Here is a 19,213-nt window from a genome sequence, read left to right as displayed (position 1 = left end):
CAAGGTGACTGGGTGCAGGGCTGAGGCTTCATTGATTTTCTGTGATATCCATATGAAAAGTGCTCAGTTTAGAAGAATGTGAGACCACTCCTGCCTCAGCAGGAACCCTGGGAAACTGATGGTGTCTCCTCTACTTTGGGAATCATTATCAGCAACAAAAGGTTCTCTACAGCAAATTATCCTCTGGATGACACAAACAACCACCTTCCTTGGCCTCCTACCCTTGTACTGATTTCACAGATATCTGTGGTGGGCCATATTGAACTGTCTTACAGGAGGTGCCCAAAATACAACGGGACTTGCTCTCCTCAGCTGAGCCAGCTTTCAGAATTAACAAAATAACACAGCAGTAAATGCCACTTTTGGAGTTGGAGCAGTTTTTGCAAATTCCTGAAGTCAGCAGACCTGGCTTGGGAGGGAGAGCTGCTGACTAAGAAAACATCATTTTTGTCAGCTCCTTTGGGGTTTCCAGGCATTGTCACAAACGTGGGCAGTGCATGCAGATGCTTTCCAGGAGCAACAGGAAACATGGCAGCTTGGCAAGCCTTGGAAAGGGCAGTACAGCAGATGCAGAGATCAGCCCACAGCTCTCCCCTCCTCTCCCTGGCTTTGGACACTACACTGACCACAGTCTGAGTCTGACCTGGCCTGTGCATTCACTCTAGAGGGTAGCTCCTTAAATTATTAACAAGTCCTCCCTGATCACCTGCCAACACAGTAAGACAAACTGCCTGGGGCTTCTAGAGATGTCTCAAATATCTCTCTGTATATCTGGCCACATCTTATACTTGTGGTTTATTTGCTTCTCATTTAGTCCTTGCACACATGCTTGTGCATCTATGTGGAGATGCATCATTTCTTCAGACAGCAGCATCCTCCTCCACACTGCAGCTTTCAGCCAGGACCTGGCAGGATTTCTGCATCCACAAAACTTGGTCCCTGGGCTGAAGACTGAGTGGCCACGGTGGCCCAAAGATGGAAACACAATGTCAAAATGGGGTAAGTTTTGAGAAAGGGACAGAATGGGGTACAAGCAGTAGGAATAACAAGCCTAGGAAACTAGGAATACACTGAGTATACAACATCTCCTGGGCCAGCACAGAAAAAGCATATTTAACAGAAAAGACCTCAGCCAAGGGAATCACGACAGATCAATCCCGCAGAAACAAGCAAATGGAGGAACATAAAGTAGAGGTGAATGAAAAAAAAAAACTTAAGAGGAGGGAAGAATTGGTAATTAATTAAAGCAGCAACTGGAGAAAGAAGAATGAGGAACTAGGATTGTGAACAAGTACTTCTTAAAAAAAATTTAACATACACAGAGAATACCAAGTAAAAGCTGATTTATGTCTCCTTTTCCACATCTATAGATTTGCTCCTGTTCTGTCCATCAACATTTATTGTTGTTTCACATACCTCCATCCACTTCTCCCTCCTCTCCTCATCAGCCTCCTCCTTCTGCCCCAAAGAGGGGATCTCTCATTCCTGGGATGACATTATCCTCTTGCTATACTATTCTTCTTTTGCATTTCCTTCCCATCAACAAGGAGGGTATCACCACATTATAGACTTGTGAGAGATGTGCAACACCTATCAAAGATGATGTTAAAAGTACAACAAAAAGGCCAATAAGGGTAAACAGCGCAACAAAGACAGCTATGAGAAATGAAAACTGTTCTTTAAAAAGGAACAGCTAAAGAAGGAGAAAGAAATAGAGCATAAATGTCAGCCAGTTAAACATAAACCATAATTAGGCAGACCAAAAGAGATGTAAAGAAAAACTTGCTAAAGCTATCAAAGCTAATAATGGAATACATCAGATAGAGGAAACCTGCCAAAGATCCCCTAAGGCAAAGAGATGATGGAGGTCTAAAAGTAGTGCTGGAAGAAGAAAAGACCACAGTAGACAAGCTAAATGGATTCTCTGCACCAGTGCTCAGTACAGGGAAACTGAAGGAGTTGCCACACAGGAGCCTTTCCTCACAGGGCAAGACAGAAGCACTGTCTCTAACTGGCAGTAAAAGAGGCTTTGAAACAAATCAACATCCAGAACAGTTATGAATCCATTTGGTCTGGTAGAATGCACCCACAGAAAATCAAACATGCAGCTATTAGCTGTGGTAGGTAGCCTATAATGTAAATGAGACTGGCACGGGGGAATGGAAGTTGATGAACGTGACTTCATTTGGCTCCAGGGAAGGGATCTGGAGGGGGAAACAGACCAGAAAGTCTGATTTTCATTTCAGGTAATTTGGGGAAAACCATAATAAACCCTACTTCTAGCATATTTCTGGATAACTACAGTCCAACTAAGAATTAGCCTTGCATATTGCAGAAGAAGTTATTTGGGAAGCTCTGATGATGTTTTATAGACTCAACAGGTATGTACGTGTTCTTGAAACTATGGAAGGCCTTTATAAATATCCAAATATAGCCTAGTCAATCAAAATCACATACACCAATGTTGAGCACTTAAATGCTCAAAGGCCTTTTTAATAAAATTCCGCACAAAGGATTTTTCAGTTCTTAGTGAGGGATTTTATAAAATATTAAATTATAATATATTAGATTATAATATATTAAATTCTGCAATTTCTTCAAGGCACCATGGAGTAAGAGGGGAAGATCCTCTCATGAATCAATACTTAGTTGAAAGACAGCAAGCAAAGAGCATGAATATGTGAACAGTTTTTACAACTGGACAAGAGTGCAAGGGTCCCCAGGAGACATGCAGTGGCACCTGAGCTACTTCAGGTGTTCACAAAGGATCTTGAAAGGGGAGCCAACAGGGAGGGGACATGTTTGCTGATGACACCAATGTGAATCACACTGCAAGAATTAACTACACTTTGTTGCAGAAGGATATCACACCACTGAGGACTGGGAAAAGAGATGGCACAAGAAACGCAGTGTTGGTACAGACATAAGCATCAGAGAGTGTCAATACACACACTCTAAATCTGCATAAATCTGCACACAGATTGATGTCTAAAAACCTGGTATTTCCAGTCACAGTAGGTGTGTTGGAATCTGCGTTGAGAGTGCTGTGAAATTATCACTCACTGCTTAGGAGAGGCCATAAAAGGCAAGCAGAAGATTAGGAGTCAGTAGGAGAAGAGAACAAAAGCCATAAAGCAGTCCTATGTTATTGTGCTGCACATAGCTCTTGAAAGGTGATTCTGGCCTCTTTCTCAAAAGGATGGACTAGAGTATGAAAGTATGCAGAGAAGATTGACAAGGGGGATCAGAAATGCAGAACAGCTTCCACATGAGAGGAGTACAAGACCAGCTGGCTTCAGCGTGAAAAGGACACAGCCTTAGGTGAAAACATGGGGGTTCAAGGCATGGAAGTGCCTTCATCCTAAGTGACAAGCTGATGGTTACTCACGACTCATTCTGCTCACCAGAACTAGGGGACACCCAACCAGATAATCAGGCAGAAGGCTCACAGCACACAGAGGGAACTCTTAGTGTGCACACTCTGTAATTTAACAATGGAGCCCAGTGCACAGGATGCTGTAGAAGCCAAAACTATAAATAGATTTGGAAAAGCAGTCAGAGACATTATGGAAGAAAAGTCCATCAGTGGCTGTTAAAAGCAAAAATAGCAAGTAACTCCTGACTCAGGAAGTCTTTAAACTGCAGATTACTGCAAGCTGGGAAAGAACTGGAGAGAAGCACTATTGTTGCTGGCCCTGTTCTTACAGTGCTTTTTTCAGCAGCTGCTGCTGATTGCTCTCAGGGGCAGCCCACAATATGAGGTGACCTAGCAGGAATTTAAGTTCTGCCATCCCCTCAAAGCCTGGGGCAGACCTCTTTCCTGGTTCTGTCCCCAGAACTCCTGAGCTGAAGAGGGAAACAGCTCAACCTAAGGCACTGAGCCCTGAGTACTGCCTGGGCTACCCCAAGTCCCTCCCTGGAGGTAAAGGTGAATTAGCTCCAGCTCAGAGCTGCCCTGCAGCAGTGGCACGGCCTCAGAACTGCAGCTGGCAGTAAAGAGTCACTCTGCTTTGAATGGAGGCTGGAAGGACAGAACTCTATTTGTATCCAACTAAGAAGACACAACCTTATCCCCCTCTTCTGCCACAGACCTTACAGCATTCCACACTGTCCCTAGAACACTCCTTAGTAGAAGGAAATGTCCTCCTGTCACCTGCTACAGTTTGACTTCATCATTCTTAAACACGGGTGACCACAGCTGTGCACAACACAACACCATATGATGTCTGCAAATGCAATTTTCATATTCCCACCTCCCCTTCAGTAACAAAGTGGTCTGGATTTCCAACTCAGAAATCCTCCTACTTTCCTCCAAGTGGCCAGGCTTGGACAGGAGGTGATGCTTGAACAGCAAAGAGGGAGACAGGCAGGGAACTGAGATTGGCTCAGTGGGTCAGAGCATGGTGTTAATAGTGCCAAGGCTGTGGGTTTGATCCCATCCCTGTATGGGCCATCACTTAAGAGCTGGACTTGATGATCCTTGTGGGCCCCTTCCAACTCAGAATATTCCACGAATCATGCAGAAGGAAGAAATCCCAGTTCCAGACTTTTTTAAAAACAGCCCCACTAAGAGAGTTCCAACCACTTCAGCAGTGTTTCCTGAAGACCAAAGGGTACACATAAAAAACAATTTCATACTTTTAGTGCTGCATAAATTAAACTTTGCTCTGGCCAATAAGTTAGGAAATAAAGCTCAACCCGTGTGCAGATCACCTGTGTTTCTGCAATTACTTCACAATTAGACAACTGCTGAAAGAAGCTGGAGGCAAATGCAATACATTTTCTAGCAAAACACAAAATGAAACAGTCTGTTTCAATGCAAGAAAATACATAAATGAGGCTGTTAACAGAGCTGCTTGGCAAAGAGTAATCAAATAAAATGAAATATGGTACATTAAGTTTGGCACTTCGTGGCATTTTATTTTTGTCATTAGAACATTGCTAAAGAAATTTCAGTATATTCAGTAGCGTTACTATGGCATTCTGGAGTGCTGCAAAAAACTTTTTGCTATGTCTTTAGAAATGAAAGTGTTACACTATCATTAAATCTACAGAATCAAAGTTATTTAAAAACAGCATGTCTTAAAAATGCAATTGCCAGAACCAAAGTTTGTCCATCAGCATATAAACTGCTGGCACCAGTTTTTGCACCATTATCAGACTAGAGAAAATGCTATTTTATGACAATAAAAAATTTAATTAGATCAATGCAACAATAGTACAACTTTTTCTAAAGAAAATTATTCCATGTAACAAACCTACTTTGAACAATATAAAAATGCAAGTATTCTCCTGTGGTCACTCCTACCTGAAAAGGGATTCTCGTGATAGCCAGATTTCATTCTGCTTCACGGTTTTCCAAGAGAAAAGCAGCAGCAGCAAAGCAAAGAGGGCTGGAACAGTAATTCTCCATTTATTTAGCCATGTAGACAGCTTTTTTAGACCGTGAACAAAAAGGATGCAGTACCCCATACTGGAATGAAAAAAAAAAAAAAAAGGCAAAATGTACCAAAAGTTACATTTCAAGTGATTGGTTTATATGCAAGACCATCCAGTATTGGATTTATTCTACAATTACAGAGGGTTTTGGACTAATGATATTTTCTGGGCTAACAAGCTTCAATTCAACAGCAGTTTTCCTCAAGTCACTACACAATTTCCAAATTAATCTAAATGATAGACCCGGATGCCAAAAGTACAGTCGCATACATAATACCACCCAGCATAATGGTAGCTTACACCAGCCACAGAAGGCAGCTGCTTTTCTGAACAGCAAGCTCAGAAAGCACCATGTAATAACAGTAATACTGAGCACTACTGGAACAGTGTGGAAATGACAGGCATTTTAACAGGGGGAAGTCTCTAAACAATCCCAGTGGGGGCTGCTATTAATTCCAGTTTACAAATTGTGAAGCTGAGGCAGGAGAGTGAGTGCTGTAGTCAATGCTGCTGCCAGGGCAGGTGACAGAGACCACCAAAAGGCAGAAGTGCCTGTCTGGGTCTTGCACTTCTACATCAAGGCCAGCCTGTCCCTTCTAGTGCCCAGCCCAGAAGAGCTGAAATGTGCTGACAGATCTTCTTTGCTGCCCTTCCAGGAACTGGCACAGTCATCTCCAGCCCCCAGCACTTCCATGGCCCTCCATGAATAACTGTGGCAAGCCAAATTTGGACAGAAGTCTTACTCCTGAATAAATGTGTATCAATTCACTAATTATTTACCTTAAATCAAGGGTTATGTTAGTTGCTCCAATGATGTCTCTCTGAGTTGGAAATTCAGTGCTTTTGGTTGCTGTACTTCCTAATCACTAATTCTACTTGTAATTTTTTACAAGGAATTTAAAAATTTCATTAGCTTATCTAGAACTCTGCAGGTTACTTAGCACATGATTTAATATTAGACTTAAAACCTGTCTTAGTCCAGGCAGCTCTCGAGTAACACTTGTGGACAATCAATAAACAGGGACAAAAGCACAGCCCTTCCCAAACATTGGCACACCTTGAACTCCAGCTGAATCCACATTTAAAAGCAGGCAGGCTGGAGGTAGAGAGATCATTGCACCTGCCCATACTCTGGCCAGAGATTTACAGGCTTTCCTGGTCTGTACAGAAACACCAGAGCAACTTCCCAGTGAGAATGCTACAAGGTATGAAAAACTAAGAACAAAATTCACCTGTCAGAGGTGACCTTGCAGGCAAGCATGCAATATGGTGAAATTCAATGTGGAAACCAGAAAAAAGAATATGTTCCGTATTTGAGGAGCTCTGTGTGTGCTTCTTGGCATGGTTTCTCTGCCCTCTTGGAGAGCTGGACACATTGCTATTGCTTAGGCTTCCCAAGGATGGAGAAGGACAAGAATTCTCCCTTTCATTGAGGAAAAAACCTGCCTTTGTTGTACATACTGATTAGCACCACTGCATTGTCTTGGGCACACTACAGGTGCCTTACAGAACATTGAGAGAAGTACAGACATACAGGGCAAATCCAGAGACAACATCAGATCTGCTGATCACTCAGAACTCTTTTCACTGCTGTTTTTGAGTTCTCCCATTTTTCAGAAGTGCTTACCTATATATTTATGTCTCTCAATTATGCTTGCACTTTGCTGTAAGACATTTCTTGTACTTGTGCTGTTTTTCTTTAACTCTTTTGCACATATATATTTATTGCACCTCCATTAACTGAAAGCAGAAATATAGAGATGCTGGTGCCAAACAATCCAGCCTTTACAGTTATTTACTACTTTAAAACCTCTGAAAAGCTATTCTCAGTAACAATCCCTCCCTTTGCAACAAGAAATGCCTCAAAAGCTGCAGACGGTTTTCACTGTGTTATTTTGCCTTTCCTCAAATTTATCCTTCCCTTGAAATTAATAATCTGAAATAAATATTATTTAATTGCTTTAGCACAAGGACATTTTCAAAGTAATTTCCCTATACCTTCACATATTCGAGAAAAAATCCTTTCTACAGAATTACGAATGCGTCCAGAAAACAAAAAATGCAAACGTCACTGTCTTGGTATTCATGTCAAATCCCATCCCAGCTATTGGGAATTTTTGCCTCAGCAGCAGGACTCAGTCTGAGGCACAGTCAGCATCACATTACACCTCCTCCAGATCCGGTGATCTGCTCTAAACAAAACAGTCTGCACCTTTGTATTAAAGCAGCTGTCAAAAAAATGTAACTGTATTACTATTGTTTCCTAGCTCCAAAACCACATAATCAGTCATACCTTATTTCGCTTGTTTCACACTAGACCAAACAGTCCCAGTACAGAAATTAACTTTATCACAGAGACCATGACGTTTTGAACCAATGAAGAAGCAAACTTGCAAAGATGGAGCTGCTGCAGCAGCAACCTGCCCTGACAGTCACTGGACCTGGAGAGCCCCCCACCCCACCACAGTTCATCCCCAGATCAAGTTCATCCCACTTCCCTTGATCCCAACCTCACCAGGCTTCAGAGGAGCCCTTTGAAGCTGCTCTGACTTTTATCAAGACAGCAGCAGCCCAAGCAGTGGTACCCTGGTGGAAAAAAGCCTGTACAGGTGAGGCTGCACTTGAATGATGAAGGTAACTTGCCAGGTAATGCTTCCTATGTGGTTAATTCTGCTGTGACCCTGCCACTGCCTACAAACACAGAGGACATTTCAAATAGATTTGCTTTTCTTCTCAGTGATGGGGGACTTGACTCCATATCAAACCTTACCACTGGTTCACCAGGAAATCAGGTTTTACTCACACACAGAGGGGGAAAAAAAAAAAAAAATGTCTCAAAAGGACCTTTCATCAAAGACTTGTTTGCCACTTGAAAAACTTACTCTTAAGTACTACATTCCAGACATCTCTGTAGCTAACTGCATATGTACTGAGGCTGCAGGGTTTTGGATTTGGGGGTTATTTGGTTATTATTATTATCTTAGTTAACTCTAGCATTTCCTAGCAAGAGACCCATTTCTCCTGTAGGGCTTTTCTCTCAGAATTGCCATACAAGCACTTTTCTGAAATACTTTTAGCAAAACAAAAACAATGGGAAACAAGCAAAATCCCCAAACCACTTTTCTAAGTCCATTTTCCACTGGATTATTGTAAAACTGCTAAGCTTTTTTGTTTGTTTTGTTGTTGTTATTGTTTGGTTGGTTTGTTGTTGTTTGGTTTTTGTAGGATAAGCAACAGCCTGCTACAGCAGTGAGAAGTTCATGCCAGCTTGGTCCCTGGGGTCCTGAGAACAGCCCACCAAGCCAACATGGTAGTAGACTTCATGTGGGCTCACAATGAGCATGAATTACAGGAGAGCTTGTAACTTCAGAAATTCCATGATGCAGCAGAAAAGCTGGGCAAGTGGACCATGATTCCTCATGGTTTCAGACTCCTGCAGTATTAAAGTGGTACCTTAGGCATGCCCTGAATTGCAGCGAGGGCCAGGCAGCCCAGCAGGGAAATTCCCTGTGCTACTGCCATGTGACTCTGGCACACTGCACAAGGGAGCTGGGTAATGACACCTTTTTGTCTATAATTTCTGTGGTTTGTTGTACTGTTCCACCTGTAAGGAAGCAAAGTGATAGGAGGCACAAGCAGATGGGAATGTGGTGGCATATAGACCTTATTTCCCACGGTGCTCTATATGTATTGCCCTATTAAAGCCAGAGACAAAACAGCATATACTTAAGATATGCGAATATATCTTAATTAGATATTAATTAGATTATTGAGATTGCAAATTCAGCTTTTCCTTTGGCCTTTGCTCCTTTCCCAAGGTGAGGCTGTTACTGATAATGCCTGCACACAGCTCTGCTCTCTATGGATCAGGTTTCTCCCTTTTTAGCAAAAATCAGGAATAGTTTCACTGCATTTGGCTCTTGTGGTGATGGCATCTAATCAAAGCTGTATGTGCCACAGCCCAGGATTATCAGGATGCTCTGCCATAGCAAACTGCCTACATCAGAAACCATTTTACCTCCTTCAGAAATTGCTTGGAGACCTACTGCTGTGGCAAACTCCTGAAGAGCAAGGCATGTTCTAGTCATGCTTTTTACTGCATTTTTCCAAGTTGTGACTGCACAGTGCATGGTCAGAGCAGGCTGAGAGCTGATGTTCTGAGAGAAACAGCCTGGATGGACACCAGCAGTTGCAGCTCCAGCCTCTTCTAACTAGCCCAGTTACGGCTACAAAAAGAAATTTAAAAAGGGTGGGAGAAACTATGCTTTCTTCACACTTTTTGGTAATTTGGTAAAATTTGGTAAAATTTACCATTTGGTAAAATGGTAATGGTGGTCTTGTGAACTAGTAGTTGTTTGGGGTTTTTTAAAAACTGATTTAATCTCAACTACACGAATGTAAGCATTGGAGTAAATCCACTGATTTCATCAAAGTAGTTATTCCAGATTTCATAGCTCAGCCTAGATAAGAATACAGATGCATCCATGCATACATATCAGTTTGGGAAAGAGCTGCCTATAAGCAGCTTGTGGAAACATGGAAGAAACACTGCTGCATTCAGGGGCTGCTAATGCAACAAAAGGGATTATATCAGAAGTATACTGAGACCAGAAAATGCACTTCATTTCAACATTTCACCCGGGAGGCTCTTTCTGGGCTGCAAAACTCCTTCTTGATTTCCAGCACTTATTTTGGATGACTCCCTTTCCCTACATAAAAATCAACCCTCGCTTCCAAGCTGCTCTGAAGCAAGTTTAACCCCTGTGTTCATGACTAAATGCATGCTCTGCTGCTGCCCTTCAGAAAGCAGTGAGCACAGCCCTTCAAATAGACTGTGTCTGCTGCCAGGTCCAAATGCTGAACACAAACATTCAGATTCTCTCAGTTTCATAGTTCCCCACAAGCTTCTAAGCCTCAGTACCACGCATGTATTACCTGGCACAACACACTTTACATGCTCCTAGTCCTGGCTACTCCATCTCTGCAGCCTGAGCAGAGGAAAGGCACTGAGAGGAAGAGGCAAAGCCAGCTGAAATGCAGCTTGCAGGCAGGGCTGTTGCTGCAGGGGAAGAGACAGTTCATCCCTGTTAAACTCATGGGCTCTGCTCACACGTCTCTAATGGAGAGTAATTGATTGCAAAAAGCACGCCTGGCATGCCCTGTGGGCTGCTCTGCCTCACTACAGCAGTCAGATGAGGAAAGGAGTGCTGGCAAAAATAAGCATAGCCAGGGTGGTTCTTTCTGCCCCAAAAAGCACTCCAGTGATGAGCTGCGCTGGCAGAGTAGCAAAGATGCTGTTCTATGAAAAATGTCAAGTTTTTTAAAGCTGAAGCTGTTTGGGCCAGAATGAAATCTGGCCTTTGAAAAAGAATGTTTCCATCTGGAAATAGAGTGTATTGTATGTGCATGCTAGGTTGCACTTGGGCCATAAAATCATAGAAATATTAAGGTTGGAAAAGACCTTCAAGATCATCAAGCTCAATCTTAGAGAAAGGTAACAAAAAAAAACCCAAACAAACAAAAAAAACCCCAAACCAACCAACCAAACAAACCACAACATTTTCTGGGTCACCCAAAAGATCCAGAATCTCAGAAGCTGCAGCACTTGGATTCAAACCACTGTGCCAGGTCAGGCTCAGACCTGCGGGTGCAGTGGGTGCACATGTAGAATTTTGGGTCCTCAAAATTCCCCAGCCATGAAAGCCCATGTGCTGATCTGGAATAACCACACTCCACTGCCCCAGGTTTTCCTGAAATTCAGAGAAGTTGACTTTGCACTGCCAAGTTTATTGCTGGATTGAGACTTTGCCTGGCAGCTGGTACAAGGATAGCCCAAACTCAGCAAGTTACAGGCTAGATAATGTAACAAAACACAGCCTAGATCAGGACTAGATCAAACTGCCACCACCGACTGCTCCAGCAGGGTTTGGATCAGCACTAATTATCCCAAAAAGATGCTGGGTTGTGGCAGATAATCCTCAATGTCCCAACTCTCAGACGAGTGTCACTTCTAAAAGGGCAGTTTCTGGGCTGCTCTCCCCAACTCTCCTTTTTGTTGTCCATCTCCTTTTGACTGTAAACTTCACCTTGGGTTGGAGAAGTCCTTTGTTCCTAATCTTTTTGTCTAAAGGTTCACTAGTCAGCACACCCTGGCAAGAAGTTTTGGATTAACTAAAACACAGTATTTTTCCCGGGAAGATGTGAGTATCAAAGTAACAAAACTTTCTCAACCGGGTGGTACTAGAAAGGAGAAACCTGTTAAACTGTTCTGGACTAAATGTCCCAAGGCAAGGAGGATGTGGGGTGTGTCTCTGTGCCACAGAGTAAGCCAGCAGCATTCACTAGTTTTGGGGACTATGGGAAAAGTATTGTTCAAACTGCCTGTCTCTCAGTAAGGATGACATGGAATTAATACATTTTTCTTGGTCACTAGAGGTTTTGAAAGACTTCAGGAAGACCATCAAGATATAATATTTAACATACCAAAAAATCCCCCTGGAAAACAAACCAATCCCTACAGCTCAGAAGTATCAGTGTGACAACCAACAACCAGCAACATATTTAACTTATATGGAGCCTGCTGAATAAAATATCAAATTTTCACTGGAATTTAGCAGGCTTTTCCTGGGTCTGCAGGTCATAATGCAAAGACATAGCAAACTATAAACACTGCAAGAATATATCTAACTTGGAAAGGTACCTTATGAGTTAGTGCTAAGACTTTGTCACTGGCTCTAAATTAAAAAGCTATGTAGGCCTGAATTAGAGATACTTAGACATGATCAGTTAAGTAATCAAAATGATTTACCTCCACTAGCAATGTGATCCTTTAGACAGAATGTGATGTAATTAAAGAAAATGCAGGAACTTTTCTTTATTAGAGAGAAAATATGGACTAGAAATTAATGATTTCACTAACCCTGGAATAGCTATTCAACATTTGGACACATTTCCCCTTCCTTCCAAAAAGTCACATGATAAACAAACCCCCTCCATTAGAATTTTTGAGCCCAAACTTTCACATCCAACATATTTCTACCTGAAATGTTTACAGGTAATACAGAAACCTTCCAGGTTTCTAATTACTCTATGAATTATGGAAAGAAAACATTTTATAAATGAAAAATCCAATATAATTCCATGAGGATTCCACAGAAATTTCCCTAGATCTTATATACTTCAGTTGAAATGGGTCTGTATGCTACAGTTTTAATTTAAATACTGTCATAACTTCTGGAATTCTAAGATAGGAAATAATTTCCCATTCAGTTCCATCACAAGTCTCCAAAAACTCCATGTAAGAATATTATCTATTAAACTTTATATTAAAGGCATCATGTTAAGGCCAATGTATTACCGTGTAAATAAGAATTCTCCTTTTAATCAACACAACCAAGTAGATTATTTCCACAAGATTACACTAACTTAATTTATTATTTTTAAAACCAGGCAGCATTTTTACCTATCTCTATTATTTTCAAGAGCAGAATAAATGCATTTGAAGGCTTTCCTTTATGTTAATCTATCACGACAAAACCAGAAATCTTTCCACTATAGCCATTAATGCCCACAACTCCACAAAAATTTAGCTTTTTCCCTGTACATGCCCAAAACACAACACACTTCTCAAAAGCATGTTTTAAATTTAGTTAAAATAATGCAATACAGCAGTCTAGACCAAACATGGCATGAGCTCATCTTTTTCAGCTTTGCAGAATCATTTCAGTTTTCATTCCTACATCTTTACTGCCTTTTGCCAAAATACATGGCACTGGCATCTCAGCATTTCTTGCTTGCATTAACAGAGGCTGGCTGCTTCGATTTCTCCTTGAAGTGTTTAACTTGGGGCAAGCCTCCAAAGGTAGGAGCTTAAGTTCAGAGATGCATCTGCAAGGCAGCTGCTCACAGCATTTAGTCTTCCTACAAGGAGTTATTTCTCATTTATTAATGAGAACTCTCTGCCCCTTTTGAAGAGTGGAATTATCATCCCTAATTCACAGAAGCAGAACTGGGGTCACATGCCTCTGCTGAATCCCAATCACCTCGCCACAAGCCATTTTTGCAGAGTGCTGCTCAGATTGACACCCTGCAGTGGGGACAGACATCCCTCACAGAAAAGAGGGACTCAGCTGGGGCTGCAGTCTGGCCTACTGCCATCACATAATGGTCTCCCATTTCAATCCCCATGCCCTCAGGTCTGCATCTGAATTACAGGGAATATAATCCAGTTCACTTCTTTTGAACTTTGGCTGCCCCATAGCCCCCACAAGAACAGCAGCAACAGAGCAGGCAATGAAATCATGTCTGTTGCAAGTAAATGGAACAGGTGTAATTTGGATTCCATATACAAATCCCAAATGACTTGTGGACTTAACTTGAAAACTGGCAAAATGCTTAATTGTGTTGTTGAATTGAGATCAGGGAGAAGATAAACTGGCTCCACAGAGCCAATGAGACTTTCACTGCTGACTTCATTGGGTCAGTGTTTGACTCCAAATGAAAAGAGAAGCTTCTTCTGTAAATCAGATGATCCTTTACAGGATCTGATCTAATACTGAAAGAATTTGGAAAGGCAAACAGAAATTCAGCTCCTGGTGAACTTGTAGCTTCAAATGACAATAAAGAAAGGAGTCAAACAGGAAACTGAAACCCCGCTGCACAACTGGTCTTTAAGAAAATGAAGATAATGTGGAGTGCCTAACATGCTGCCAGAAGAGAAGCACCAGTAAGTCCCATCCCAAAGTGGCTGCCTTGTAACCACTGGGCACTTCTGCTCAGAAATTATCAGGTTCATAAAAGCTGATTCCAGATGATTCCACCACGTAACAGGTTCTTTCCCCTGTTCCTCCAATTACATAAGTTAATAATGTTTGGGATTACACTAGTTAGAAAAAATGCATTAGCACAAAGGATTATAAACATGCTCTATGCAAAGGCAAAAATTCATAGGGTCCCTGCTTTGCTACAGCATGAGGAAAACTTTACCATGGTGTGTTAATTTATTGAAAAATACAAGTGTGCTTTTTCCTGGGTGCTGGCTTTCTAGCAGATTTAAACATAGATGGTGAAGCAAATGCCACCCTGTATACAGCAGTGATCTCATCTCCTAGTATTGCCAATTAGGGTTGCAATATCAACCCTTGAGATAGTGAGGAGCTGGCAAAAAAAACCGACAGCAGCCTGTAATTGCCTGTGCTGGGAAAGAGTAACTGTGCACCCTGCAACCCACTCACTGCAATACCCACCACGAACCAGTGGCCATAAAAATGGGGCAGGTACCACTAGACTGCCTATTGCTTTCAGCAAATTGGAAATAACCCACAGAGCCATGTTCTCGTTGATTTGTTGGCTCATATGAGGCTGTGAAAACAGTTCAAGTTGTCCAGCTACAGCCCAACAGCTGAGACAGGAGCCACAGCTATCAGAGTAGCAGTGAAAGATGAGGAAAACACAGAAATTGCTCTGGTAGGAGAGGTCTGAAAATAAACTGTATTCCAATTAAATTTTTCAAACTAAAGTAATACTATTATTAAAAATTCCTAATTTAAACAAGTGTTTGTAGCTTTCAAATGAAAAATAAATACAATAAATATTTTCTCCAAATATTTCTGTTTAGCTGAACACAATTAAAGAAAACATTCAACTATTTTGACATAGTTTGTATGCTTCTCCCCTGAGGCAGGTCTGCAGACAGAAGAGGAATTGTTCCAAATACCCATCAATCCCTAGAAGGCAAGGCCCAGCCATATAATTAGAGATTGAGCAAAAGACTTATTTCTTTCTTCTTTCTATTTATAGTATCTTTTACATAAATCCTTGGGTCCTTACTTAACTTTTATTGAAAAGAATATGCTTGACATTTTCCCCAGGTACCCACTGAGCAACACTGAATTAGGACTTCAGGCTGTGACACACATACACCACTGTCCCATCCATAAATACGCAAGTGCCACATCCATAAATATCAATAAAAGTCTACTGCTTAAAACTGAGATAGGAAAGTGCCTTCCAGCATAAGCCCAAAAACATAGATCACCAAATCCTCACCATCTCTTTGAAGACTTTTGTCTAAATAAAACTGCGCGGCAACCTCTGACTTGCTAACTGAGTTTTAGAGACTGAACAGTGAAGGATAGGAAAACCCCTTTACAAGATGTAACTTGAGAAAACTGCTACAGGCTGTTCTAAATAAAGAACATGAGCACTTCCTAAAGCCATCTTCACTAAATTGCCATCCTCCCACAGGAAAAAGCAAACCAAAACAAAATCACATTATTTTTGTGCTGCTATAGTCACGAATGTTAGCAGAAGTCCCCTTCATCACCCCTGCAATTTTGGACCTGGAGTATGCAAGAAATGCTCAGCTCTCTCCAGATAATTTGGCAAGAAAGTCTCCACCTTTGCCATGCAGTGCCATTGTTTGCCTTCCCTTTTCATACAGCTACCTGCCAGCCTGGGCTAAAAGCAAAAACCAAATGTTGCAAAGCAGGACAGGAGTGATCTGAGCCAAGTATGAGATCCAGGGACTCTGACACAGACTTACTCCAGAGTAATCTTTTAATCCTTCTACCTCAATCTTTCTAACTGAAAAAAAAAATAAAAATAAAAAGAAGAAGAAGAAGAAATAGCAACTATCAATCACCTACTTTGTAGGTCATATATTTGCAAAGCCCTCAGGGAGATGAAAAGCATTATACAAACTATATGCACACATGTTAACGCTGATAAATTTTCTCTGTGCAAACATACCCTTTTTTCTTCTTCATTGCCCCTCCTCTCATTATATCAGCAGTCTCATCGGGAGGAGGACAAGGAACTGCTGACAGCTGAAGTATTTTCCGCAGTTGTTCTTTTGAGATTCAGAAATGCAACCACTCAACACAGCCCTGTGTTCAGCTGACTGTTTCCTTAATAGCTTTGCTCTTTCATGTGTTTCCTCATTTTCTGTTACATGAATTTAAAGCAATCTGATTTCCAAGTTAATTTGAAATGACGCAGGATCCATTAGTTGAGGGTATCATTTGCAAAATAACTCTGAGAGACAACTTTCACTCACTATACTTTCAGGTGTACCCTCAGCAAACAAAGGCAGGGCTAGTGATGTGAATAAAGTCAGAAGACTGACCTAAAAAGCATGTCTGTGTAAAAAAGCAAGGGATACAACCTAAATGCATAAAAACCTTAACAACAGCCCCTCCACAGCCTGAGGTTTACACTGATGAGCAGCCTTTTTGTGACAGTGCCTACACTAATGACAATCAGAATATATACAGCCTTTCAAAATACTATCTGTAAGCATTTTTCTTAGGATGTTTAGATGCACAGTTTCTGAGGAATAGAATGTAAATGTTTTGTGGAATAAAACTTCTGTTCCAGTTGTCATAAAGTAACCCAGGGCAAAACTGAGGACTTCTGTTTTGTTATCAGCTCCACAAATGGCAGTTCCCATTAGATATAACAGAGGCTGGCCCCCTGCACCCAAAGTAGAATTGGGATTTTTAACTGGTAGCATCCAAGATGCAGCATCCACTTATGCTCATGCATGGAACAAACTGTACTGGCACAAGTTTCCCAGAGATGTTGAGGAATCTCCCTCTTGGGACATACTTAAAAGTTGCTCGTACCTGGTCCCAAGCAACTGGCTCTGCTTGCCCAGGGGATTTGGACCTGATGACCTCCCAAGGTCCTTTCCAGCCTAAACCAGCCTACGATTCTGTCCAATGGGCAACAGTCTGGTGCATCTTGGATGAATGGCCTCTGACTGCCCCTGCAGGCTCTGGTCTGGATACTGTGGAGATGTCACAAGTAACACCTCAAAGCTGTCCGTGCATAAATGCACCCAGACAGCTGAAGTGACCATTGTTAGAGGCTGGAAGCTGAGGGGAATTTCAGAGCACCTGCTGAGGGATGGAGAAGTGGCTGGATTTTCCTCCTCCTGTGAAACAAGTGTGAATCTCCACTCTCAGATGTGCATGCAATCAGCAGCTTACAGGCAGGAGCCCATGCACATATCCCACAACTGAATCTAGGAGCTTTCTGAGACAGCAAAAGTCTCCTTTGTATTTACTGACCACTTAATGGAGTGGGAAAGCTGAACAAGAACCCAATAAAAACATGACAGGCTAACTTTCCAGCTGCTGTCTTTAAGATAAAATCATTGAGGAATTTAATTTGATAATGCTATCAAGAAAAAGAGTCTTGAAGGACAATCAAGAAACAACACCTCATCTCTGTATTAAGCTGTGTCAAGCACACCCAGAAAACTGTGTTTAAAAAGAAAAACAAGGGTTTTGAGTAGCTTTGCTCCTGCCAAGCAATCTGCTCTCAGCTGACTATAAAATCTCTCAGGCTGTAACGCCAAAACTCCCAGGCAGAGAACACACTGACTCACAATATGATGTTTGAAGTACTTAAAAGGATAGAAGCAATTATGCCTGCTTTCAGAAAATGAGCTGGTGGTCTCATTAGCAAAAAAAATTCAATTGCAATAGTTACCTCGGCATGTAAAGGACTCGCTCTGCCACCACAAATCCCACCCTGAAGAAGAGGTTGCTGGCTGGGATGAATGGGAAAACCAGGAACAACAAGCCAACCAAAACTTCTTTGTGTTCCAGTTTCTGCAATAATACAAAATTAAACAAGTATCAACTAAAAAAATTCAACTTAATTCACCTCTAACTTTCTCCTTTCTTTTGAGGTCATTAAAAAAGCAACTTAGATTAGCATTCAGCATGTTTTTGCATTTAAAAGAAATTTTTACAAGACACTAGACTTTGATATTTATGCACTCCTGGTGCATCTAACATGCCCAGAAAGTGTACAAACACTACCCACTGTTTCTATTATTACCCTTGGTATGTTTTCCAAGGTCAGCTCTACCATATGCATGGCACAGCTATCACCTAAGACACAACTCATACTGGTAATATGTAAGTATAGTGTGAATGTATACATTAGCGTGTCTACGACAGCGTGGCTGTATGTAAATACACAAATGCATATCACATACACACAGACTGCTGTGTTCAATCCTAAATGTTTGTAACAGAGAAAAAGCTGTTCAATCAGTCACATTTTGTGTAAAGAAAACTAGCCCCGAGTGACACATTAATGCAGTCATTTTATCTCTTTCAAGGAAAATACCACACTTGAAATGATAGTTTCACACACAAGGTCTCCACACTCATATAGAGTCAGAAATTTGAGACATGCTGCATGCTAAAATTAATGTTTTTCACTTGAGCTCAGTTAATGCCCTCCACTGTACTCACTTTAATGTTAGCTCACTCTTAGAGGAGAAATGGAATTACCACATGCAATTCAAACCAGCTGTGGTTTGTGGGGCCAACACAGGCGTCTGGGGATGCAGTGGCCACTCATCCAGCCATGCAGAGACCCAAGTCTCCTGAGCAAGCTAAGTTCCAGGTTTAGCTCCACCCCAAGAGGGTAAAACAGCTCCTTCTTCTCAAAGAATGACACCAGGATAGAAGCAGCTTTAGGGCTGTTCAATCACCCAGGCAGACATCTGTGCTCCCCTGGCTCGGATGCTGCTTCTCACTGTCTGCAGACATCGCGAGAAGCTTTGTCACGCTTGGAAACAGATGGAACCAGAACTACTTAATGGCAGCAGCACTTTCTAATTGTTGTGGGTAATTTCTCAGTTTTGGAGAGCAAATTGACTTCTCTTTGCTGGAGGGAGCTACATTTAGAAATGTTGAACACGATTTTTGAGTAGAGAAATGGAGCCCAATCAATGACGCAGGGCCAAGCAGTA

General features: G+C 41.7%; 1 protein-coding gene across 4 annotated transcripts in view; it reads right to left on the bottom strand.

Moving 5' to 3' along the window:
- Positions 1-19,213, bottom strand: part of TMTC1 (transmembrane O-mannosyltransferase targeting cadherins 1) — a 133,177-nt gene that overhangs the window by 41,814 nt on the left and 72,150 nt on the right. For all 4 annotated transcript variants that reach the window (XM_056510618.1, XM_056510611.1, XM_056510603.1 and 1 more), the window contains exons 9-10: positions 17,935-18,056; positions 5,309-5,473 (exon numbers count right to left, since the gene is read on the bottom strand). In XM_056510618.1, the coding sequence (XP_056366593.1) occupies positions 5,309-5,473; positions 17,935-18,056 (287 nt within the window). The remainder of the gene's footprint in view (positions 1-5,308; positions 5,474-17,934; positions 18,057-19,213) is intronic.

The sequence above is a fragment of the Oenanthe melanoleuca genome, chromosome 1A (genome assembly GCF_029582105.1).
Source record: "Oenanthe melanoleuca isolate GR-GAL-2019-014 chromosome 1A, OMel1.0, whole genome shotgun sequence".
NCBI classification, from domain to species: Eukaryota; Metazoa; Chordata; class Aves; order Passeriformes; family Muscicapidae; genus Oenanthe; species Oenanthe melanoleuca.
This window is presented reverse-complemented; position numbering and strand designations above follow the sequence as displayed.